Raw genomic sequence first — 26,061 nt, 5'->3', positions numbered from 1 at the left:
GACATTATAAAAAAATAAAAAAAAAAATAAATTAAAAAAATAAATAAAAAATTGATCGTTTTTGTAACAGTTAGTGAATGCAGTGTACTTTTGTAGTTATTTCCCCATATTTCTGCACAATAACTCAGATATGTAACACTAGTGAGCAGTAGAGAATATGAAGTGATTTTCAATTCATTTTATCATCTATTATTACACTCAAAAATGTGTTTTATTTTACCCTTTCAATGTCTACTCTGTCTATTTGTATTTATGTTTGACTTTCTCTTCTACTGTTACCAAATAGCATTATTTTAGTCTTACTGAGATTCAAAGATTGTCTGTTTTTGTCAAACCATGTTTTTAAGTTGATCACTTCTTCTGTTATCATTTGTATTATACTTCTGTGTGTTCTCTCCCGAACAAAGTGCAGAACAATCCCTTTCCATTGTTAGTGATGGGGCTAGGCGATTATACATCATAAAACATTTCAGGTGGATCACGGTGATCAGCCGTGAGCGTATTAACATCAAACATGGCGGAATTGTCCGTGACAACAGCGAATCCGAGTCGACATTTTCCCTTTTTCCGCAGAAGTAAATAAAATCAGAGACATTCACAGAATGACCTAACTTGGAGCTAAACACGCAGCTAAGGGAAGCAAAATAAATGTCAGCAATAATGTAGTTATCCAGAGTCCTGTGCGTTCAGTGCTATCGCAGACAGAATTACGGAATCTTCAATAAAAAGTGAGTCTACTATTAAACACGGAAAGTTCCGGAAATGTATGAAATGTGACTGAAATGCTGTAATTGTGAGGAGAAAGAATGTTTTTCAGGCAACCGTGCACTTCACTAAAACTCACCTCCTTTGAGCCGGGCCAGCACTCGCTCTTCTATTATTTGCTCATAATTATTCCAGGAAGTGCTTGTTTTTTCTGTGTCTACTTAAAATATAAACACATGACATTGTTCTGACATCATGCAAAGCTACCATCTGCATCAAATCGCATCGAATCATAATCTTGTAAAAAGTATTGTTAACCCATGTATCTAGATGCATGTCGGCTCACCATTTTATGTAGAGATGCACACCACACCCCTATTAATTAAGTATTAAACATCTCTGAGGGCCTTTTATTCCCCAATTGGAAAAAGCAGGCTGGACATTTTTAGACCAGTTGATCTGCCGTTTCTTTATGCTCTGCCCCCCTCTCCTTCGTAAAGGGGGGGCACAGGTTTGGTGGCCACGGATAAAGCGCTACCTGTCCAAAGTCGGGACCCAGGGTGAACTGGACTCTCACACTATTATGTTAGATCCACTATGGACTGGACTTTCACAATATTATGTTAAATCCACTATGAACTGGACTCTCACACTATTATGTTAGATCCACTATGGACTGGACTCTCACACTATTATGTTAGATCCACTATGGACTGGACTCTCACACTATGATGTTAGATCCACTATGGACTGGACTCTCACACTATTATGTTAGATCCACTATGAACTGGACTCTCACAGTATTATGTTAGATCCACTATGGACTGGACTCTCACACTATTATGTTAGATCCACTATGGACTGGACTCTCACACTATTATGTTAGATCTACTACGGACTGGACTCTCACACTATTATGTTAGATCCACTATGGACTGGACTCTCACTATTATGTTAGATCCACTATGGACTGGACTCTCACAATATTATGTTAGATCCACTATGGACTGGACTCTCACACTATTATGTTAGATCTACTACGGACTGGACTCTCACACTATTGTGTTAGATCCACTATGGACTTGTCTCTCACACTATTATGTTAGATCCACTATGGACTGGACTCTCACACTATTATGTTAGATCCACTATGGACTGGACTTTCACAATATTATGTTAGATCCACTATGAACTGGACTCTCACACTATTATGTTAGATCCACTATGGACTGGACTCTCACACTATTATGTTAGATCCACTATGGACTGGACTCTCACACTATTATGTTAGATCCACTATGGACTGGACTCTCACACTATTATGTTAGATCCACTACGGACTGGACTCTCACACTATTATGTTAGATCCACTACCGACTGGACTCTCACACTATTATGTTAGATCCACTATGGACTGGACTTTCACAATATTATGTTAAATCCACTATGAACTGGACTCTCACACTATTATGTTAGATCCACTATGGACTGGACTCTCACACTATTATGTTAGATCCACTATGGACTGGACTCTCACACTATGATGTTAGATCCACTATGGACTGGACTCTCACACTATTATGTTAGATCCACTATGAACTGGACTCTCACAGTATTATGTTAGATCCACTATGGACTGGACTCTCACACTATTATGTTAGATCCACTATGGACTGGACTCTCACACTATTATGTTAGATCTACTACGGACTGGACTCTCACACTATTATGTTAGATCCACTATGGACTGGACTCTCACTATTATGTTAGATCCACTATGGACTGGACTCTCACAATATTATGTTAGATCCACTATGGACTGGACTCTCACACTATTATGTTAGATCTACTACGGACTGGACTCTCACACTATTGTGTTAGATCCACTATGGACTTGTCTCTCACACTATTATGTTAGATCCACTATGGACTGGACTCTCACACTATTATGTTAGATCCACTATGGACTGGACTTTCACAATATTATGTTAGATCCACTATGAACTGGACTCTCACACTATTATGTTAGATCCACTATGGACTGGACTCTCACACTATTATGTTAGATCCACTATGGACTGGACTCTCACACTATTATGTTAGATCCACTATGGACTGGACTCTCACACTATTATGTTAGATCCACTACGGACTGGACTCTCACACTATTATGTTAGATCCACTACCGACTGGACTCTCACACTATTATGTTAGATCCACTATGGACTGGACTCTCACACTATTATGTTAGATCCACTATGGACTGGACTCTCACACTATTATGTTAGATCCAATACGGACTGGACTCTCACACTATTATGTTAGATCCACTATGGACTGGACTCTCACACTATTATGTTAGATCCACTACGGACTTGACTCTCACACTATTATGTTAGATCCACTATGGACTGGACTCTCACACTATTATGTTAGATCCAATACGGACTGGACTCTCACACTATTATGTTAGATCCACTATGGACTGGACTCTCACACTATTATGTTAGATCCACTATGGACTGGACTCTCACACTATTATGTTAGATCCACTATGGACTGGACTCTCACACTATTATGTTAGATCCACTATGGACTGGACTCTCACACTATTATGTTAGATCCACTGTGGACTGGACTCTCACACTATTATGTTAGATCCACTATGGACTGGACTCTAACACTATTATGTTAGATCCACTATGGACTGGACTCTCACAATATTATGTTAGATCCACTATGGACTGGACTCTCACAATATTATGTTAGATCCACTATGGACTGGACTCTGACAATATTATGCTAGATCCACTCGACCTCCATTGCACCGATCGCCCAGGGGGGGGTCCCCACATCTGCGGTCCCCTCCAAGGTTTCTCATTGTTATCCCATTGGGTTGAGTTTTTTCTTGCCCTGATGTGGGATCTGAGCCGAGGATGTCATTGTGGCTTGTGCAGCCCTTTGAGACACTCGTGATTTAGGGCTATATAAGTAAACATTGATTGATTGATTGATATCTTTTTATATTTTCTCGCTCATTCGTCCGTGTTGATGGGCTCATATTGCCCATCGTGTTTTTTTTTTTGTTTTTTTTTTGCCCATCGTGTTTGAAGCCGAAATATTCCCACAACTTGACATTTGGCCTTATAATAATATTTTCCTTCTAATTTATCTTACTTTGCGGAACTTCTGACTAGCGAGTTGCGAGTAGGGGAGGCGATATCTGTGAAGCCTTTTCTGTGTAAGCTAGCGGTGCCGTATCCGCCCACCGAGACAAGGATTGTGAACGACTGAAAAGAGGGCTCACTGCGTTGAGTTAATTCTACCGTTAAATAAATGTGCTCGGTTGCTGACAGCGATGCACAGAGCGAGGGATGAAGAAAACAATCACTTGGACATGGCAATTCATAAATTGTATTATTTTAATTTAATTTTCATTTATTGTTAGATAAAACATATTGACTATTGGCCCAAGCCTAGTCACCATTAGGGATGTCTGATAATATCGGACTGCCGATATTATCGGCCGGTAAATGCTTTAAAATGTAATATCGGTAATTATCGGTATCGGTTTCAAAATTATCAGTATCGGTATCAAAAAGTAAAATGTATGACTTTTTAAAACGCCACTGTGTACACGGGCGTAGGGAGAAGTACAGAGCGGCAAAAAAATTTAAAGGCACTGCCTTTGCGTGCTGGCCCAATCACATAATGTCTACGGCTTTTCACACACACAAGTGAATGCAATTCATACTTGGTCAACAGCCATACAGGTCACATTGAGGGTAGCCGTATACACAACTTTAACACTGTTACAAATACGCGCCACACTGTGAAACCACACCAAACAAGAATGACAAACACATTTCGGGAGAACATCCGCACCGTAACACAACATAAACAAAACAGAACAAATACCCAGAACCCCTTGCAGATGCTTGTTTTCATTCAGAAAAATCTACCTCTCACACGTGATGACAAGCAGAAAAAGAATTAGCCCACTCTTTGAGCTTCATCTTTTGCACAAATAGACTAATAGTCTGGATTGAGTGAAGCTGTTTTATTTATGTTTTGTGCCTTTTTTTCCCCATGCACTTTAAAGGATGGCTGTGTTTTCTACTAGTCTAGACTAAAGCAGTTTTTTTTATTTTTGTGCCTTTCTTGTTTTTATTCGCACATTTTTGTTACTCATACGAATACGTTAAGAACAGGGCAGATTGAGCCCAGTTTCTAGTATACTTTGGACTAAAGCTGTGTGCCTTCATTGTTTTTGTAGCTGTTGTTTTGAGGCATGTTTAAAAAAAAATTAAAAAAAATGCACTTTTGAAAGTCAAAGTTAACAGTGTTTCCCATAGTTGTAGTGGGTATCAGGATTATCTCAGGGAGAGCATGTCCCACATACCAAGCTGCTGTTTTGAGGCATGTTAAAAAAAATAATGCACTTTGTGACTTTAATGTTAAAAATATGGCAGTGCCATGTTGGCACTTTTTTTCCATAACTTGAGTTGAAGTTGTTCTCTTATTTTGGAAAACCTGGTTACATTGTTTAATGCATCCAGCGGGGCATCACAACAAAATTAGGCATAATAATGTGTTAATTCCACAACTGTATATATCGGTATCGGTAATTAAGAGTTGGACAATATCGGAATATCGGATATCTGCAAAAAAGCCATTATCGGACATCTCTAGTCACCATCAAAACGTTTTTTCCAAGGTGCAAGCGGTGTTTGTCATTAGCGTACTGGCTGCCTCCACTGCAGCACACACAAACTTGCTGTTTCCTGTTAACACTTTTGATTCGCCAGGAGGAAAAAGTTCAACAATTATGATCGGCGAACATGTTTGTCACTCAAATGCCAATGTTGATGAACCATTGTGTCCTGTGTAGGGATGTCTGATAATGGCTTTTTGCCGATATCCGATATTGTCCAACTCTTTAATTACCGATACCGATATCAACCGATATATGTATATATATATAACACATTATTATGCCTAATTTGGACAACCAGGTATGGTGAAGATAAGGTACTTTTAAAAAAATGTATCAAAATAAGATAAATAAATTAAAAACATTTTCTTGAATAAAAAAGAAAGTACAACAATATAAAAACATTTACATAGAAACTAGTAATGAATGAAAATTAGTAAAATTAACTGTTAAAGGTTAGTACTATTAGTGGAGCAGCAGCACGCACAATCATGTGTGCTTACGGACTGTATCACTTGCAGACTGTATTGATATATATTGATATATAATGTAGGAACCAGAATATTAATAACAGAAAGAAACAACCCTTTTGTGTGAATGAGTGGGGGAGGGAGGTTTTTTGGGTTGGTGCACTAATTGTAAGTGTATCTTGTGTTTTTTATGTTGATTTAATTAAAAAAAAAAAAAAAAACCGATACCGATAATAAAAAAACCGATACCGATAATTTCCGATATTACATTTTAACGCATATATCGGCCGATAATATCAGCAGACCGATATTATCGGACATCTCTAGTCCTGTGTCCTTCTTGCCATATTTTAACTAAGACAAACATCAACTCTATGTTCTTACTTCAAAAGAAATCCATTAGAATTGTAAATTATGCAACACTGCTCTTGTGACGTACAAAGCTCATAACCACATGCTGCCTGGGTGTCTGCAGGAGAGGTTCAAACCCAGGGAGAGTCCCTATGACCTCAGAGGTTCAGCTGTCTTTCAGAAAGCAAACATAAGAAGGAGCTTAAAAAGTAGATGTGTTTCTGTCAGGGGGGTTCATCTGTGGAACAGCTTGGATCATTCCTTCAAATGTTCCAGTTCCATTCACACATTTAAAAAACACTCTTGAATCAACACAGTAGTTAATACTATGATCAATGTTAATTACAAACTAAATGTGGGATATAAATAATAATGGAAGTATAATTGTTGGTATATAATTGGTACAAAAGTTTAACTAACACATGTACAAGGATATTTCACATGTCTTTACTGTGTATATGATTAAACAGTGTATATGTTGTGTACAAGGTGTATTTATAATATGTTGTGCAAAGGAAAAGCTCATCTTGTATTTGACATTGTTTATAGGGTTAGGCGCAATAAGTGTTCAACTTCAGCCTAAACCCTTTCGCTCTGCAACATTTTCCATTCATGAATGTACAACTGTTTGTTTAAGTAAAACGATTTGTTTATTTTGTTGACCACTGACCGAAGAAATAATAAACTAAACTAACTAACCAGGTCAGATTCTGGGCGGCTATGTGCAATAATCAAACCTTTGAGAATGTTGAGGCAGCATTTTTTAACCATCTATTATTCACTTGACAATTAATTAACAATGATCTCAGTAAGATATTACATTATCTTTAAACATATTACATTATCTTTAAACACCTTTAACTTGTTAACAATATTAACTATATGTATTAAACATTCTTGTATTATCATTAAACACCTTTAATGTATTAACTATATGTGTTATAAATTATTGTCTTCGAATAATTTGTCCACCTTCTAGGTTGGTTTTGAAACTGCCTTGTTCCAACAGTTTCTATGGCCTCCTTCCCGTTAGAATGAATCACCAGATGTGTTTTGGTCTTGACAGTTTGTCACACCTCAGTACTATAAATACCAAAAACCCAAAAGCTCCCGTATCTGCTGCAGTTTACGACAAGTGATTGTTCCTTCAGTAGAATACCTGTGATAGCCTTAATGACCTGTAGCAACAAATACAAGCCTTTTTTACGAATTTGTGTCCAAATGACAGGTTACAGTTCCCCTCTTTCACCATGGCACTCAGCTCAGGCAAGAGCAGAAACGATTACTGCGCCACTTAGGAAGGAATTTTAACCCCCATTAACCAGCGTCACTCCCCTTCCATTAACGGAATGTTCCTTCTGAGACTTGATAAATACATCGCCAAGACTGGTGGATCCCAGCCCCCACCATGCATCTCATTAAGCCCGGCTTTGTTAAGGTTCCAGGACTCCTAATCAAACCCGACCATACTCGCCTGATTAGTACCTGGATGGAATACTCCCTGGTATTACCAGAAGCTGTATGCTTTGTGTCAACATAGCACAGGTGTTCTAGAGCAGGGGTGCTCACACTTTTTCTGCAGGCGAGCTACTTTTCAATTGATCAAGATGCGGGGATCTACCTCATTCATATATATATAATTTATATTTACCTATTTATGAAATATATGTTTTTGTTAACAAGTTAAAGGTGTTTAATGATAATGCAAGCATGTTTAACACATATAGTTAATATTGTTAATAAATTAAAGGTGTTTAATGATAATACAAGAATGTTTAATACATATACCGTAATTTCCGGACTATAAGCCGCACCGGACTATAAGCCGCACCAGCTAAATTTAGGGGAAAATACAGATTGCTCCATATATAAGCCGCACCCGACTATAAGCCGCAGGGTTTTGATGTGTAATTAGCGTAGTATATAGGGGTTCCTGCTACCACGGAGGGGATTGTCGGGACAGAGATGACTGTTTGGGAACGCAAAGCGTCCCATTTATTAACAATAAATCTTTCAATCATTCAATCAAACTTTCACATCTTTGACATGGCGAACAGCATTCGTGCAGAGTACAAATAATACAACGGTGCAAAGTAATACAAAGTGCTCGCCTGTACGTTATCAAAATAACCAGCCTACCGGTATATGAAAAGTCAGTCTTTAATCATTGTGTCATCGTCTTCCTCCTGCATACTAAAACCACCGAAATCCTCTTCGTCGGTGTCGGAGAAGAACAGGCCGTAAATAAGCCGCACCCTTGTATAAGCCGCAGGGACCAGAACGAGGGGAAAAAGTAGCGGCTTATAGTCCGGAAATTACGGTAGTTAATATTGTTAACAAGTTAAAGGTGTTTAAAGATAATGTAATATGTTTAAAGATAATGTAATATCTTACTGAGATCATTTAGGACCAAAACTCTTAAAACAAGTAAAACACTCTAACATAAAATCTGCATAGTGAGAAGAATTATCTTATCAGACAGAAAATAATTAAATATAAACCTTATTTGAGATATTTAATCTTACTTAGATTTCAGTTTCTGCAGTTTGACTATGATTGACGACACTTGTTGACTTCTCTGAGCCCATTTAAATAGGGCTCGTGTGATGCAGTCATTAGACTCGGTTATCAATCAATCAATCAATCAATCAATCAATCAGTTTAAATCACAAGTGTCTCAAAGGTTACAAACGCGACAATGGAAAGTCAAAGGAACTCAGCACAGATCTGAGATCTGAGGGACTGGGTGAGCATTTCAGGAACAGCCCTCCAATAGTTTCAATCTTTCTCTGTGACTGTGGGCCCTCATAAGTCAGCATTCAGCCCCCTCTCATGCGGGTTCCGCAGGGTTCAGTTTTGAGGCCTATCCTTTTAACATGCTTTCACTCAGGGAAATCATTGGGAATTTGAGGGTGCCTCATTTCACACGTACGCGGATGACCTTCTGTTATATTGCTCGTTTAACACTGATAGAACAAATGAAATTAATACGCTAAATAACTGTCTGAAAAAGACTTGATGACTCGTAATAATCTTCAGCTGAATGAACTTCAAAAATAGCCAACTGCTTAGGGTCCCTTGGTGCTAATGTGCGCTCCCGTCTGAGAAATCGTGGGGTCACATTTAACCACTATGTGCATTTTTCAATGAGCACATCAAAAATGTAACCCACTACTGCTTTTTCCACCTCAGAACCATTTCTAAACTCAGATTCATAGTATCTTATTTTGAGCTGGAATCGGTCATTCATGCTCTTGTTTCCTCACGTCATGACTATTGTAATTCACTCTTTACCTATCAACAAAAATTCAATAGATTGCCTGCAATCAGTCCAAAATGCTGCTGCTCGGCTCTTGTCAAGATTTTATAGATTCAGTCGTTTCACATATTCCTGTTTTTGCGTCCTTGCACTGGCTACCTGTTCATTTCAGGATGCAGTACAAATTGCTATCTATTACTTACAGTACCAGTAGAGTGGAGAAACAAGTTGCCTCTATATTGACGCTATCTGATTTAAGACACCAAAAGACGTATAAAGTTTGCGAATAAATAGATATGTCAAATAGCATATATTTCACAAAGCCAGTCAAGTGATCTGTGACGTAGAAGTAGCAACCACAGATCCCTTCTCCATCAATAACAATGCTAATCGGGTAGACTTTGTGAGAGCAAACAAGGACTACTTTGGGAACAAATATTATCCAGGACCTTATATTTTTGAGCCCAAATACAAAGAGGATGAGTTTTAGAAGCCGAGTGCTAAATGGATACAGCTTTATTGAGACATTATAGTATTAGCAGCACTGCTAGGTGCTAAACATGAAAACTAACCATAATAAACCATAATAAAACAAACATTTGCTGTACAATTTCCACTCTCGCTGGGAGTCGGACCGACAGGACGCTCACATAATTCCGTTTAGATGAAGATTCAATCACAATACTCACAAAGGGTTAAAAAACGTTGCAGCAACTAGTGTCTTTTTCACCATCTCGGGGGATGTCAAAGTGGACCAGCCTGTGGGCCCATGGCCACATTGTGTCTACTAGCAGGTGAGAGGTGCATGAATTATAATCTACAATTCCTTTTTAGCAAGTTTGAGACAAAACAGAAGTAGTCAGTGTGTCAACATTAGCAGCGTAAGCTAGCATTGGCTCACTGCAACAATGCGTCGCTAAAATAAGCCATCTGCGTAAGCACTAATAATAACAACATCACTCATATTTGGTTAATTTTCAAGTCACAACATGTACAATTAAGTATTGTTGGCGGTTTCTGGATAATTTTAAAGTGGGCGCAATAGAGGACCCTCTCAATCTGTTGACTCAATTGATAGCTATATATTTACGATTTTGAATGCATAAACAAAGCTAAGCATATGTGTTCTTGTCTTACATAAGGATTCTGAATGATAAACAGCACATATCTTTCCAATTTGTTTGCGTTTTTCCAGATAACTGACCTGATAATATGGTCAGAGTGCAGAAGCATCAGCCCATTGACGTAGACACAACAGAAATTGCTGAAGATATTCGGAGCGGAATATTCAAAATTCTCAAATGTGTGGCATTTTGTGATGTTTCGATGGTATTTTCACATATGTTGCGGATTCTAAATACAATTGGCTATGATTTAATGGGTACAATGAAACACAATTAAGCATAGAAAGTCAACTTGTATCTCCACTCCAATGGTACTTTAAAGTGTCCTCAATGGCCAAAAGCCTGCTTACTTGGTAGATCGCTGGTCTTTTCACTGTCCTGTTAACGACAGTCCTGCGGTCTGCTGACCACATTCTACTTGCTGTACCTCGTGCAAAATTATAAAGTAAAGATGATCGAGCCTTTGAGTTAGTTGCTTCTAAAAGGTGGCATGTACTACCTTGTGAGTTGAGAGCTGCACCTTTTGTTGACATTTTATAAAATAAAAAAAAATAAAAACATTTGTTTAAGCGTTCATTCCTGTAATATTACATTATATTTTTATATACGGCCACTCTCCCAACGGCGCGGCGCTGTTGGGAGAGTGGCCTTGCCAGCAACCTGAGGGTTCCTGGTTCAATCCCCAACTTCTACCAACCTCGTCATATCCGTTGTGTCCTTGAGCAAGACACTTCACCCTTGCTCCTGATGGGTCGTGGTTAGGGCCTTGCATGGCAGCTCCCGCCATCAGTGTGTGAATGTGTGTGTGAATGGGTGAATGTGGAAATAGTGTCAAAGCGCTTTGAGTACCAAGCGCTATAACCCATTTACCATTTATATTTGGAATTGTTTTTTTCATTGTATTCATATTTATGTACTGTTTGTATTATAAGCATGTAAAGCACCTTGTGAGCTCTCTCTGTGACAAGTGCTATGTTTACTTGGGCTGTGAATCTTTGGGCACCACACAATTTCATTCAATTCTTGGGGTTAACGATTCAATTTAGAATCAATTCTTGATTCAGACCGATTCTCAATTCAAAATCAATACTTTTTTCATTGCATTGGGTGCCAGTTCTATGATTAACGACATTACTCTATGAAATAAACAGTTCTGATACATGTTTATATTACTTATATTATATTACACTACTCAAATACAAACATCCAGCCCTTCTCTTTTCTAAAGTACATCTGTACAACAGACACGGGCACCTGCAGTCGTGGTCAAAAGTTTACATACACTTGTAAAGAACAAAATGTCATGGCTGTCCACATGGCTGTATGTATACGTTTGACCACATAACTTTCCTCCAGAAGGTCTTATCGTTGTCCATGTGATGTCAGATGAAACTAAAATGGATCTGTTTGGCCACAATACCCAGCAATATGTTTGGAGGAGAAAAGTTGAGGCTTTTAATCCCAGGAACACCAAACCTACCGTCATGCATGGCGGTGGTAGTATTATGCTCTGGGCCTGTTTTGCTGCCAATGGAACTGGTGCTTTACAGAGAGTAAATGGGACAATGAAAAAGGAGGATTACCTATAAATTCTTCAGGACAAGCTAAAATCATCAGCCCGGAAGTTGGGTCTTGGGCGCAGTTGGGTGTTCCAACAGGACAATGACCCCAAACAAACGTCAAAAGTGGTAAAGAAATGGCTAAATCAGGCTAGAATGAAGGTTTTAGAATGGCCTTCCCAAAGTCCTGACCTAAACGTGTGGACAATGCTGAAGAAACAAGTCCATGTCAGAAAACCAACACATTTAGCTGAACTGCACCAATTTTGTCAAGAGTGATCAAAAATTCCAGCAGAAGCTTGTGGATGGCTACCAAAAGCGCCTTATTGCAGTGAAACTTGCCAAGGGACATGTAAGCAAATATTAACATTGCTGTATGTATACTTTTGACGCAGCACATTTTCAGTAGAGCCATAATAAATTCATAAAAGAAGCAAACTTCATGAATGTTTTTTTGTGACCAACAAGTATGTGCTCCAATCACTACATCACAAGAAAATAAGAGTTGTAGAAATGATTGGAAACTCAAGACAGCCATGACATGATGTTCTTTACAAGTGTATGTACACTTTTGACCGCAACTGTATATATTATACACATATAATATACTGTAATATACATGTGGGACATAGTGAATAGTTAAGTGGAGATGATGCTGACCTTCAGCACCATGGACAGCAAACCTAATGCAGCACTCACTTCTGCAACATTTAAGCTAAAGAACAATCTAAAGTATATATACTGTAAAAAAAACCCAAAAAGAACAAGATTTAACAGTATTTTTTTACAGTAAAATACCACAATAAAAATGTTAAGTAATATTGCAATAAATGACTGTAAAAATTATGATAGCCTTATTAGATTTTCTAATAGTAAAAAACATATACTATACGAGGTATCAATAGTATCGACATCTGTATCGATCACCCCGTCCTGCTCAGTGTGTGTGTGTGCGTGCGTGTGTGTATCTACACTGTTGACCACGACTGTACATCAACAATATGATTTGTCTGAGTGGCTGTACAGGAGACGTTAAAAAAAATTAAAATAAAAAAATATAAAAAAATATTTTAAAAAAAATATACATATATATCGTATTTTCTGCACTATACGGCGCACCGGATTATAAGGCGCACCTTAAATGAATGGCCTATTTTAAGACTTAGTTCACATATAAGGCGCACCGCATTATAAGGCACATAGAATAGACGCTACAGTAGAGGCTGGGGTTGCGAGACCTGTTGTGGCTCAATATTGGTCCATATATAAAGCGCACCGGATTATAAGGCGCACTGTCAGCTTTTGAAAAAATTGGAGGTTTTTAGGTGCGCCTTATAGTGCGGAAAATACGGTATATATACATATATACACTAGCGTTCAAAAGTTTGGGGTCACATTGAAATGTCCTTATTTTTCAATGAAGATAACTTTAAACTAGTCTTAACTTGAAAGAAATACACTCTATACATTGCTAATGTGGTAAATGACTATTCTAGCTGCAAATGTCTGGTTTTTGGTGCAATATCTACATAGGTGTTTAGAGGCCCATTTCCAACAACTATCACTCCAGTGTTCTAATGGTACAATGTGTTTGCTCATTGGCTCAGAAGGCTAATTGATGATTAGAAAACCCTTGTGCAATCATGTTCACACATCTGAAAACACTTTAGCTCGTTACAGAAGCTACAAAACTGACCTTCCTTTGAGCAGATTGAGTTTCTGGAGCATCACATTTGTGGGGTCAATTAAACGCTCAAAATGGCCAGAAAAAGAGAACTTTCATCTGAAACTCGACAGTCTATTCTTGTTCTTAGAAATGAAGGCTATTCCACTAAATTGTCTGTGTGACCCCAAACTTTTAAACGGTAGTGTGTATATATATATATATATATATATATATATATATATATATATATATATATATATATATATATATATATATATATATATATATATATATATATATATATATATATATATATATATATTTTTTAATCGATTAAGATTTGTTACAAAAACGAATCCAGTTTAATTGAATATAAAAACATTTGACATCCCTAATATATGCTTACTCAGGTTGATGCTGAATACAGAGGAGCCTGCAATGGACTGCTTATATTGGACATTGTTGATGCATTCCAATATAATCAGATTACATTGTATTGTTAACATCGGACTGATATCTTATGACAACATCCGATCACGACACCCCTAATTTGGATATGCTGTATTTCCTCAGTATGAAGAAATACTAGGCTCACAATAATTTGGACACACATTGAGGAACCACACGTTCACATGTCAAGAGCAATACACAAGAATAGTCACACTTGAGTGTTGACTGACCTGCGCTGGTCCCATTTAGAGAGGAGTCAGAGGATGACGCCTCCCGTGTGGAGTCGAGGTGATGATGGCGTGAGGGAGGTGATAAACAACTGGAGGGAGGATGAAGGCAGTGGACAGGGATGGCAGTGTAATTCATGCAGCCCTATATGCACAAATAACACGCATGGATGTGTGACAAGTGACAGAGGGTGACTGAAGTGGAACAAAGGAAACACAACTGGACATAAAATTGAGTTTGCAGTCTGAGGAATATGAGATGAAACGTCAAAGAAGTTAAATATACTTATTTTTCCGACTATAGGGCGCACTTAAAATCTTTTAATTTTCTCAAAAATCGACAGTGCGCCTTATAACTCTACGGATGTATTCTGCTTGTGCTTACTGACCTCAAAGTCATTTTACTTGGTACATGGTGTAATGATAAATCTGACCGATAGATGGCAGTCCCATATAAGGAGATACGCGTGGACTGCAACACGACGCCTGTTCAATAAATGACACTAGCAAACAACTCCCAAACTTTTTTTTGTTTCATTGAGAATATAGAACATTCCACACTCCAACATTACGGCTACTGGAGTCCGACATACGAGTGTTATAGTGTGTGTATAAGGACCCCGAAATGGCACAGATTAGGAGACATTATCTGGCGTTTTGTTTCGACCTATTATGCAAAACCAACTTTTCTTACCTATTGGATACCTGTTGATGTGTACGGTATTTGGGATCTGCATAAGTCCCGAAAATGTGCGCGCGTTCGTTGTAGTCTGACGCCATCTTTTCTCCGTCCTCTTGTTGTGGGCCATTCATCCTCTGCTGTTGCTATTTGTAATATTGTTAGAATAATTATATATAAGTTATCACACAACTCTTATGCTTAAAGGCCGTTGCTACAGTCATTATCTATTGTGCTCTTTTCTGCTTCGTGCAAGGGCACACAACTTGTTATCTTCCACGGCATATGAGGGGTGGTCTCGCCGCAGATGTTTTCTTTGTTTTAGTACAAGTACCTCAACGAAGATAAGACGACAGCACGCAGACGAAGCAGAGACAAGGCCCCCAGCACATTCCGTCACGTATTGTGCGTGCTGGAAGCTGCTTTGCATGATATGTGTGACCACTCCCTTTAGAGGCAGCCTCAGCGATATGTTGAAGAGGTTCATTTAGCCTACTAATGTGTATTTATAAATGGTTGATTATAGGCTAGTAAGGTAAAATTTTGTACCTGACAAGTTTCGGCTATCTTGCTTCTGCAGCCTTCCTCAGAGGTGTCACGTGATGTTAGTGTGACGTCATCTGTGACGTGTTATATGGATTGTTCCATCCCACCTGAGGTGGTGGGATGGCGGTGTCCCCTGGTGTGCGTCGGGGGTAGGGCGGGGCGCCCCCTGTCGTCCGGATGTCCACCAAACGGCCGGGGGCGGCCCTGCAGGACTGTGTCCCAGGTGTGGGATAGTTGGTAGGCTCCCTCGTCCCTGTTGACAGTCTTTGGGGCCCGCTTCCTGATTTCAACCGCCTCTTTGATCCACCGTCAGGTACAACATTTTACCTTACTAGCCTATATAAATCAACCATTTATAAAAGCCTCAGTGATGTTAACTAGGGAACTCCTGAATAAACAGAGGAGCGCGTGGGGCTGTACCTTAGAGGGTGGTGGGAGGCTGTAACCGAGTGTGCAGCCCCAAACGTTTCTCCTCATAAGCAAAATTGAACTCTGTCTTTGCCTGATTCCTTGCTTCTTGTCTTGTTTAACAGATAGTTTGGTGTTTGAACCTGACAAATATAAAGTAGCGTACAGTTCTAACTAGTGTTGTCCCGATACCAATATTTTGGTACCGGTACCAAAATGTATTTCGATACTTTTCGATAGTTTTCTAAATAAAGGGGACCACAAAAATGACAATCTTACAGTACATTAAACATATGTTTATTATTGCAAGTTTGTCCTTAAATCAAATAGTGAACATACAATAACATTTGTTTTTTAGTAGTAAGTAAACAAACACAGACTCCTAATTAGTCTGCTGACATATGCAGTAACATATTGTGTCATTTATCTACCTATTATTTTGTCAAAATTATTAAGGACAAGTGGTAGAAAATGAATTATTAATCTATTAGTTCATTTTTTCTAAATAAAGGGGACCACAAAAATTACATTATTGGCTTTATTTTAACAAAAAATCTTACAGTACATTAAACATATGTTTATTATTGCAAGTTTGTCCTTGAATCAAATAGTGAACATACAATGACATTTGTTTTTTAGTAGTAAGTAAACAAACAAAGACTCCTAATTTAGTCTGCTGACATATGCAGTAACATATTGTGTCATTTATCTACCTATTATTTTGTCAAAATTATTAAGGAAAAGTGGTAGAAAATGAATTATTAATCTATTAGTTCATTTTTTCTAAATAAAGGGGACCACAAAAATTACATTATTGGCTTTATTTTAACAAAAAATCTTACAGTACATTAAACATATGTTTATTATTGCAAGTTTGTCCTTGAATCAAATAGTGAACATACAATAACATTTGTTTTTTAGTAGTAAGTAAACAAACAAAGACTCCTAATTTAGTCTGCTGACATATGCAGTAACATATTGTGTCATTTATCTACCTATTATTTTGTCAACATTATTAAGGACAAGTGGTAGAAAATTAATTATTAATATATTAGTTCATTTAATGTTAATATCTGCTTACTTTCTCTTTTAACATGTTCTATCTACACTTCTGTTAAAATGTAATAATCATTTATTCTTCTCTTGTTTGGATACTTTACACTAGTTTTGGATGATACCACAAATTTGGGTATCAATCCGATACCAAGTAGTTACAGGATCATACATTGGTCATAATCAAAGTCCTCATGTGTCCAGGGACATATTTCCTGAGTTTATAAACATATTATACATTTTTTTTTAAATATCGAAGTAATCATAGTATTATCGATTAGATACGTGCCTGTACTTGGTATCATTACAGCTAAATAGACAGTGATAGTGAATCGGCAGTGCGCCTTGTCATCCAGTGCGCCCGATGGTCGGAAAAATACAGTAGTAAATGATCTTGTGGGTGTTTACAATTTTTCTTTTTAGGGATTGTCGTTCCATTCCACAGCTACTGTGCTGGTTTTGAGCCATATTCGTTTAAGGACTCACCATCCCAAAAAAAAGTTATGCCATCCAGTAGTGAACCAAACATTAATGTGCTCCATTTGCTGACACTTTGTAAGAATCCAACACTTCAAACCAGCTGCCCTCGCTCAGCTTGACCTGGTTTTGGTTTTTGAAGGACTTCACACTTTGTGGTGCTCTTGCCGTGGGTCCAATCTGTCAATTACATCTGCTATTTATTGATTTATCACATCCAGGGCCACGGCGGACACAGCCGCATGCTCGCTAGATAAAGTCCTTCATGCTGTCAAGGTGATTGATGGCGTCGCGCCGGCTATGAAAATCGGTGATCCGCTAAAACATACAAATCCTCCCCAGTGGTTTGGGTTTGGTACACCGTTGGGATTTCACACCTAATTACCCACACGCACTTCAACTGTTCTGGCGTGAATACTGGGAAAGGATATTTACACATCTTGTTGTCACTGGACGACAATGAAGGGGAAAAGACAAACAAAATAGTCCCTACCCAGAGGGACCCTGGCAGCGCTGGCGTCAGGGTTGATCCAGAAGGACAGCCAGGAGAGTACCACGATGAGTAGCGTGGGCGCGTAGACGCCCATCATGTAGAAGCCCACCTGTCGCCTCAGGGTGAAGATAACCTCCACACAAGTGTAGTAGCCTATCGAATAAGAGGGATGAAAGAAGGGCTTGAATAACGAAGAAGGGAGAACAGAGTTTAAGGTTTGGTAGTTATTTTGTCCGTATGGTGAATTCTTCATGGCTTCTTTATTAGTGCATTGATTGACATCCACATTTACTTTACTCTAAACCAGTGCTTCTCAATTATTGTCTGTTACGCCCCCACCGAGGAAGAATGAAACATTTCACCCATACTCTCCTCCGCAACTATACATCGTTTGTCTATAAAAATGTTAAAAGTACATGTCTGCATAACATTGTATCCGTATTAACGTAAAGAAGACACAAAAAGACGAAAGAGATATAGACCAACTTGCAACAAATAATACCTTTATTACAAGGTCTCTGCAGGTGTCAAGTGAAATTCAAGACTTTTTTCAGACCATAATGAATACAATTTAAGAACATTTTGCATCCATAAAGACAAAAAAGTACAGACAAAGGAAAATCAGGGTAACACATGGCACACTGACAAAGCTTGACTTGTTGTTACTATAACAATCTACAAGGTTAATATAGTTGGCTTCTCTTCCTTCCCCTCCATTGATCTGCTTTCTTTTGTATTTTAAGTTATCATTACATATATTTATTGTTGCATTGGAAACAATTGTATTGTTGATACTTAGAGGTAATTATTGTTATTATTCATTATCAATAGTGATATTTTTATTGGTATTTGTATTGCTCCATTTGTAGTGTAATAATGCTCATTGTCATTTCTGTATTATTAATATGTACACTACCGTTCAAAAGTTTGGGGTCACCCAAACAATTTAGTGGAATAGCCTTCATTTCTAAGAACAAGAATAGACTGTCGAGTTTCAGATGAAAGTTCTCTTTTTCTGGCCATTTTGAGCGTTTAATTGACCCCACAAATGTGATGCTCCAGAAACTCAATCTGCTCAAAGGAAGGTCAGTTTTGTAGCTTCTGTAACGAGCTAAAGTGTTTTCAGATGTGTGAACATGATTGCACGAGGGTTTTCTAATCATCAATTAGCCTTCTGAGCCAATGAGCAAACACATTGTACCATTAGAACACTGGAGTGATAGTTGCTGGAAATGGGCCTCTATACACCTATGTAGATATTGCACCAAAAACCAGACATTTGCAGCTAGAATAGTCATTTACCACATTAGCAATGTATAGAGTGTATTTCTTTAAAGTTAAGACTAGTTTAAAGTTATCTTCATTGAAAAGTACAGTGCTTTTCCTTCAAAAATAAGGACATTTCAATGTGACCCCAAACTTTTGAACGGTAGTGTATTTCACTAACTGCTTCTTGCTATCACTTTTACCTTCATATTTGTACATATCCTATTTGCTGATGTTGCTCTATTGTTGTTGTTGTTGTTGTTATTGTTATGTTTGCTTCCTGCTCCGGCCCGGCTGCACCAAATGATAATATAAATACATTTAATAAAGTCAAATACAAATAAGGCAACAAGAGAAGTATCCCACACTTTTCTTTTGTAAAGTAAATGTGTACAGCCGATACGGGCATCTACATCAACTATATGATTTGCCTGAGTAGCTGGACAGGCCAAAAAAATAAAATAAAAATAAAGTCAAATCAGAGGGCCAGAAGGAATTGTAAGTATTTGAATACATTCACTGCTGTGTCACATTGGAAAACAAAATGGTTTAACTAACTATCAGTAAATACACCAGAAGCCTCTCTTGTAAACTAATTGAAAAAATATTGGCAAACATCATTACAGCCATTTTTTTGATTTGGCATTGAAGTGTTTTCTTGCAAAAGGTGCAGTGTCAAGTGTTTTCATGCAACAACAAGCAGAACGTCAACAATGGTAGAGGAAAGCACAACAATATATTGTCTGTGAAAGGCACTGTGAGCATCTCTGCTAAAGCTAAATGGTTAACTTGTGCAGTGTTTTTGCGGCTGTCAGAATTGAGCAGACAGATAAAAACCTCTACAGTAGTACTGCATCTGCACACATTTGTGAAAAACAGAGTGCAGTCAGAGCGATTGTCTATAAAGAAAGAAGGCGAATATGGCTTGCAAGCCTTAAAACAGAATTTGGATGCGAATAATGTACCGTAATTTCCGGACTATAAGCCGCTACTTTTCCCCTCGTTCTGGTCCCTGCGGCTTATACAAGGGTGCGGCTTATATACGGCCTGTTCTTCTCCGACACCGACGAAGAGGATTTGGGTGGTTTTAGTACGCAGGAGGAAGACGATGACACAATGATTAAAGACTGAATTTTCATATACCGGTAGGCTGGTTATTTTGATAACGTACAGGCGAGCACTTTGTATTACTTTGCACCGTTGTATTATTTGTACTCTGCACGAATGCTGTTCGCCATGTCAAAGATGTGAAAGTTTGATTGAATGATTCAAAGATTTATAGTTAATAAATGGGACGCTTTGCCTTCCCAAACAGTCATCTCTGTCCCGACAATCCCCTCCGTGGTAGCAGGAACCCCTATATACTACGCTAATTACACATCAAAACCCTGCGGCTTATAGTCGGGTGCGGCTTATATATGGAGCAATCTGTATTTTCCCATAAATTTAGCTGGTGCGGCTTATAGTCAGGTGCGGCTTATAGTCCGGAAATTACGGTAGATAATATTCCAATTTGCTCAGCTCATTTTATATTTGGTATGTATGAATATATTTTTACCTGTTTTTCGCGACTTTTTTGAAAACATATTGCAAATAAACAAGGACTATTTTTTATTTAAGCAGGACAAGATGACATTCGCAAATCTTCTTTGCTTTGCTCACCCCACCACAAACTGAGAGTATTCAAACAGACAACCTTCATGGCGTTTAATGTCACTTGCTGTATGAACTTAGAGAAAATATTAGGCATGAGAAGCTGACCTGAAAATATTGGTATGAATAATAGAAATAATATAAGAGAATTCTGTTGTTTTAATAGTCTTACTGCTGTGAGTACACTAACAGCACATAAACATTAATGTGTGCTTACTGTAAGTAATATTATGACTTCACTACTAAACATCTCATATTGATCTCCTTCAGCAATTGGCACCACTTTACCCACTTAACACTCCTATGGGGGATTAAGTTGATCCTTGTACAGTTGTGCAAGTGTTTGTGGCGTTTCAGCAGGTTTGAGACAGACTTATCCCAGATTTTTGACTTTGACATTATCATTCCATTCACTTTCACCGCAATGTTTACAAACGCTTCCCTCCTCGTTGGCTCCACATCCGGGTCCTAAACACTTTATACGTTTCCATCCATCGGCTTCAACCATGTATTAAATTAAAAGTTCTGGAGCTACAAACCGTTGAACCTGCGCTTGACCATCTTATGCAAGTCATTCGGCTTTGTAAATGTTCTCCACTGCTACGCTAAGTTGTAACAACACACCGCTGTGCGAGCACAACACACTGGCTGGTTGTGCGTGATCAATTCCGAACGGCCAGCACAGGTAGCCTACTTTGGTTCCGTTTTGTAGTTACGTTATAGTGTCCTTAAAAATCGAAACATTCAAAAGCACGACTGAAGTTTATGCATATTTTAAATAAAAGTAACGTATATACACTACCGTTCAAAAGTTTGGGGTCACCCAAACAATTTTGTGGAATAGCCTTCATTTCTAAGAAGTTATCATTACATATATTTATTGTTGCATTGGAAACAATTGTATTGTTGATACTTAGAGGTAATTATTGTTATTATTCATTATCAATAGTGATATTTTTATTGGTATTTGTATTGCTCCATTTGTAGTGTAATAATGCTCATTGTCATTTCTGTATTATTAATATGTACACTACCGTTCAAAAGTTTGGGGTCACCCAAACAATTTAGTGGAATAGCCTTCATTTCTAAGAACAAGAATAGACTGTCGAGCTTCAGATGAAAGTTCTCTTTTTCTGGCCATTTTGAGCGTTTAATTGACCCCTCAAATGTGATGCTCCAGAAACTCAATCTGCTCAAAGGAAGGTCAGTTTTGTAGCTTCTGTAACGAGCTAAACTGTTTTTAGATGTGTGAACATGATTGCACAAGGGTTTTCTAATCATCAATTAGCCTTCTGAGCCAATGAGCAAACACATTGTACCATTAGAACACTGGAGTGATAGTTGCTGGAAATGGGCCTCTATACACCTATGTAGATATTGCACCAAAGAGCAGACATTTGCAGCTAGAATAGTCATTTACCACATTAGCAATGTATAGAGTGTACTTCTTTAAAGTTAAGACTAGTTTAAAGTTATCTTCATTGAAAAGTAGTGCTTTTCCTTCAAAAATAAGGACATTTACATGTGACCCCAAACTTTTGAACGGTAGTGTAGATTTTCACGGCATTTCGAAATCATATTCAAAATATTTATGAGAGTTTAGGGGAAATTTAAACATTGTAAGGCCTTCATTTCAAATAGTTGGATTTGACACTGCAAACTTGTATTCTTGGTGATCTGCATCAATTTAGTAACGTGTCATTAAAGAGTAAAATGCATTTCTTTCAATATGCATCATAACAAAAAGGGTAATACTAAAAAATGAATAGATGTTGATAGTCCAACTCATACTGACTTGTATAAATTAAAATTAAAATTAAAATTATCCTAAAATCTCATAAATATTTTGAATACAATTTTGAAATGCCGTAAACATGTATATACGTTACTTTAATTTAAACCATGCATAAACTTCAGTCTTGCTTTTAAAATGTTTAGATTTTTAAGGACGCTAAAACGTAAATACAAAATGGTACCAAAGTAGGCTCCCTGACAATAATGACATTATTACTCCCTGGTAATAATGAGTCATGTATTGGAATATGGGATCCATTATTTAAATTTGTTTTAACTATTAAATGAACCTAAAATATGACTTATTTTATCTTCGCGGAAAATATTGGACACAATGTGTGGTCAAGCTCTGCGATGAGATGGTGACTTGTCCAGGGTGTACTCCGACTTCCGCTCAAATGCAGCTGAGATAGGCTCCAGCACCCCCCGCGACCCCAAAAGGGACAAGTGGCAGAAAATGGATGGATGGAGGGTGTTGTCAAGTTTATGAGATGCGATGCAAGTGTAAGCCACTGTGACAATATTGTTCATTTTTTTAATGTTTTTATTTTTGATAAATGGCAGTGATGATAATGTCAATTGAGGGATTTCTAATCACTGCTATGTTGGAATTCGTATAAATATTGATACTGTTGTTGATATTATTCATTTTGTTTGACTTTTGGATTGTTTTGGGTCATGTTTGTGTGTCCTCTCAATTACTCTGTTGATTGCTATTCTGAATGTTGCTGGGCCGGGTTTGGTTTTGGAATTACAATTGTATTATTATGGTATTATTGTGTATTATTTTGTTGGATTGATTAATTAAAAACAATAAAAATTTGAAAATAAAAAAAATAGTTAGATTTAGACTTTTTAAGACCTTATGCAGCTGAGATGGGCTCCAGCACCCCCCGCGACCCCGACAGGGACAAGCGGTAGAAAAATGGATGGATGGATGTGGATAACGTGTATTAATCAAGATTCAAAGTGCAATAATTTTCCTGAAATTAAAACAAAATCGTTATTCAATCTATATACATGTTGTGACCCACTTGAACTATTTGATAATGAAAAAATAATTACAAATAGGTCAACAAATGATAATAAATTCAAGTTGATCAGCCACATGAACTCAGGAGCACAATATATAAAACACAAAACAAAAATGAAGGCAACATTTTGTGCTGATTACTTGCTACAATGACAACGTTTTCCAGCGCACAGCTTTTCCGAGCGGGGTTTAAAGCATGTCACTGCATGATACTGATAAAGCATGTTGCCCAGGGTCATATTTGCCCCCCTTGGCATCACCCACCACCCCACTAAGGACTGCGCAAAAGCAGGGGTCCCCAAACTACGGGCCGCGGGCCAGATCCGGCTCGCCAGCGTCCAAAATCCGGCCCACGGGAAGTCCCAAGTTTAAAAAAAATTAATAAATAAAATGAGTTTTTAAAATAGTTTTTAAAATTGTAATTTTTTAAAAATCTGTTCTTTCTAATCTATTTTCTACCGCTTGTCACTCTCGGTGTCTCCTAGCTGCTCAGGCAAATCATATTGTCTAAAAATGCATTTTCCCATCGATAACGTGACATCACTGTATATATATATATATATATATATATATATATATATATATATATATATATATATATATATATATATATATATATATATATATACGTTAGGTCAGGAAAAAACACAGAGGCTATATCAACCCTACAAGCCTGTTTCGCAGGTTTCCCTGCTCGTCAGGGGATTTTATCCAGGGACACCTGCGAAACAGGCTTGTAGGGATATATATATATATATATATATATATATATATATATATATATATATATATATATATATATATATATATATATATATATATATATATACAGTCAAGGTTTCTGTGGTTTATCCGTTATACAGTGCTCAATACCGGGGTAGAGCGGAATATACGTTAGGAAAAAACACAGAGGCTATATTATCCCTACAAGCCTGTTTTGTAGGTTTCCCTGGATAAAATCCGCTGACATTATATATATATCAATCCAACAATCAATCAATGTTTATTTATATAGCCCTAAATCACAAGTGTCTCAAAGGGCTGTACAAGCCACAACGACATCCTCGGTACAGAGCCCACATACGGGCAAGGAAAAACTCACCCCAGTGGGACGTCGGTGAATGACTATGAGAAACCTTGGAGAGGACCGCATATGTGGGTAACCCCCCCCCCCTCTAGGGGAGACCGAAAGCAATGGATGTCGAGTATATATATATATATATGTATATATATATATATATATATATATATATATATATATATATATATATATATATATATATATATATATATATATATACACACACACACACACACACACACACACACACACACACACACACACACACACACACACACACACACACACACACACACACACACACACACACACACACACACACACACACACATATATATATACACTACCGTTCAAAAGTTTGGGGTCATCCAAACAATTTAGTGGAATAGCCTTCATTTCTAAGAACAAGAATAGACTGTCGAGTTTCAGATGAAAGTTCTCTTTTTCTGGCCATTTTGAGCGTTTAATTGAGCCCACAAATGTGATGCTCCAGAAACTCAATCTGCTCAAAGGAAGGTCAGTTTTGTAGCTTCTGTAATGAGCTAAAGTGTTTTCAGATGTGTGAACATGATTGCACAAGGGTTTTCTAATCATCAATTAGCCTTCTGAGCCAATGAGCAAACACATTGTACCATTAGAACACTGGAGTGATAGTTGCTGGAAATGGGCCTCTATACACCTATGTAGATATTGCACCAAAAAGCAGACATTTGCAGCTAGAATAGTCATTTACCACATTAGCAATGTATAGAGTGTATTTCTTTAAAGTTAAGACTAGTTTAAAGTTATCTTCATTGAAAAGTACAGTGCTTTTCCTTCAAAAATAAGGACATTTCAATGTGACCCCAAACTTTTGAACGCTAGTGTATGTGTATATGTATATATATATATACTCGGGGCCACATTGGGTTAAAAACAATAGGCCGGGGACCGGGCTGTATATATATATATATATATATATATATAAAGTTTGGGGACCCCTGCTCTGAAGTCACCTCTGGGTCAAAGTGTCCACTACGTTACCATGCTTTTTTCGCTAGAAAAAACTTCCCA

The 26,061-nt window shown here is 37.7% G+C and overlaps 1 protein-coding gene across 3 annotated transcripts in view; it reads right to left on the bottom strand.

Moving 5' to 3' along the window:
• The window catches only part of LOC133645141 (glycine receptor subunit beta-like), a 99,373-nt gene that overhangs the window by 8,944 nt on the left and 64,368 nt on the right, over positions 1–26,061 (bottom strand). The window contains exons 8-9 of one of the 3 annotated variants that reach the window (XM_062039984.1): positions 18,182–18,334; positions 14,529–14,670 (exon numbers count right to left, since the gene is read on the bottom strand). In XM_062039984.1, the coding sequence (XP_061895968.1) occupies positions 14,555–14,670; positions 18,182–18,334 (269 nt within the window). In that variant the 3' untranslated portion in view covers positions 14,529–14,554. The remainder of the gene's footprint in view (positions 1–14,528; positions 14,671–18,181; positions 18,335–26,061) is intronic. The other 2 variants (XM_062039985.1, XM_062039983.1) reach the window with 2 other exon arrangements.

Source organism: Entelurus aequoreus, linkage group LG28 (assembly GCF_033978785.1).
Source record: "Entelurus aequoreus isolate RoL-2023_Sb linkage group LG28, RoL_Eaeq_v1.1, whole genome shotgun sequence".
In the NCBI taxonomy this organism is placed as follows: Eukaryota; Metazoa; Chordata; class Actinopteri; order Syngnathiformes; family Syngnathidae; genus Entelurus; species Entelurus aequoreus.
The sequence above is the reverse complement of the archived record's forward strand: the minus strand, read 5'-3'. Positions and strand labels throughout refer to the sequence as shown.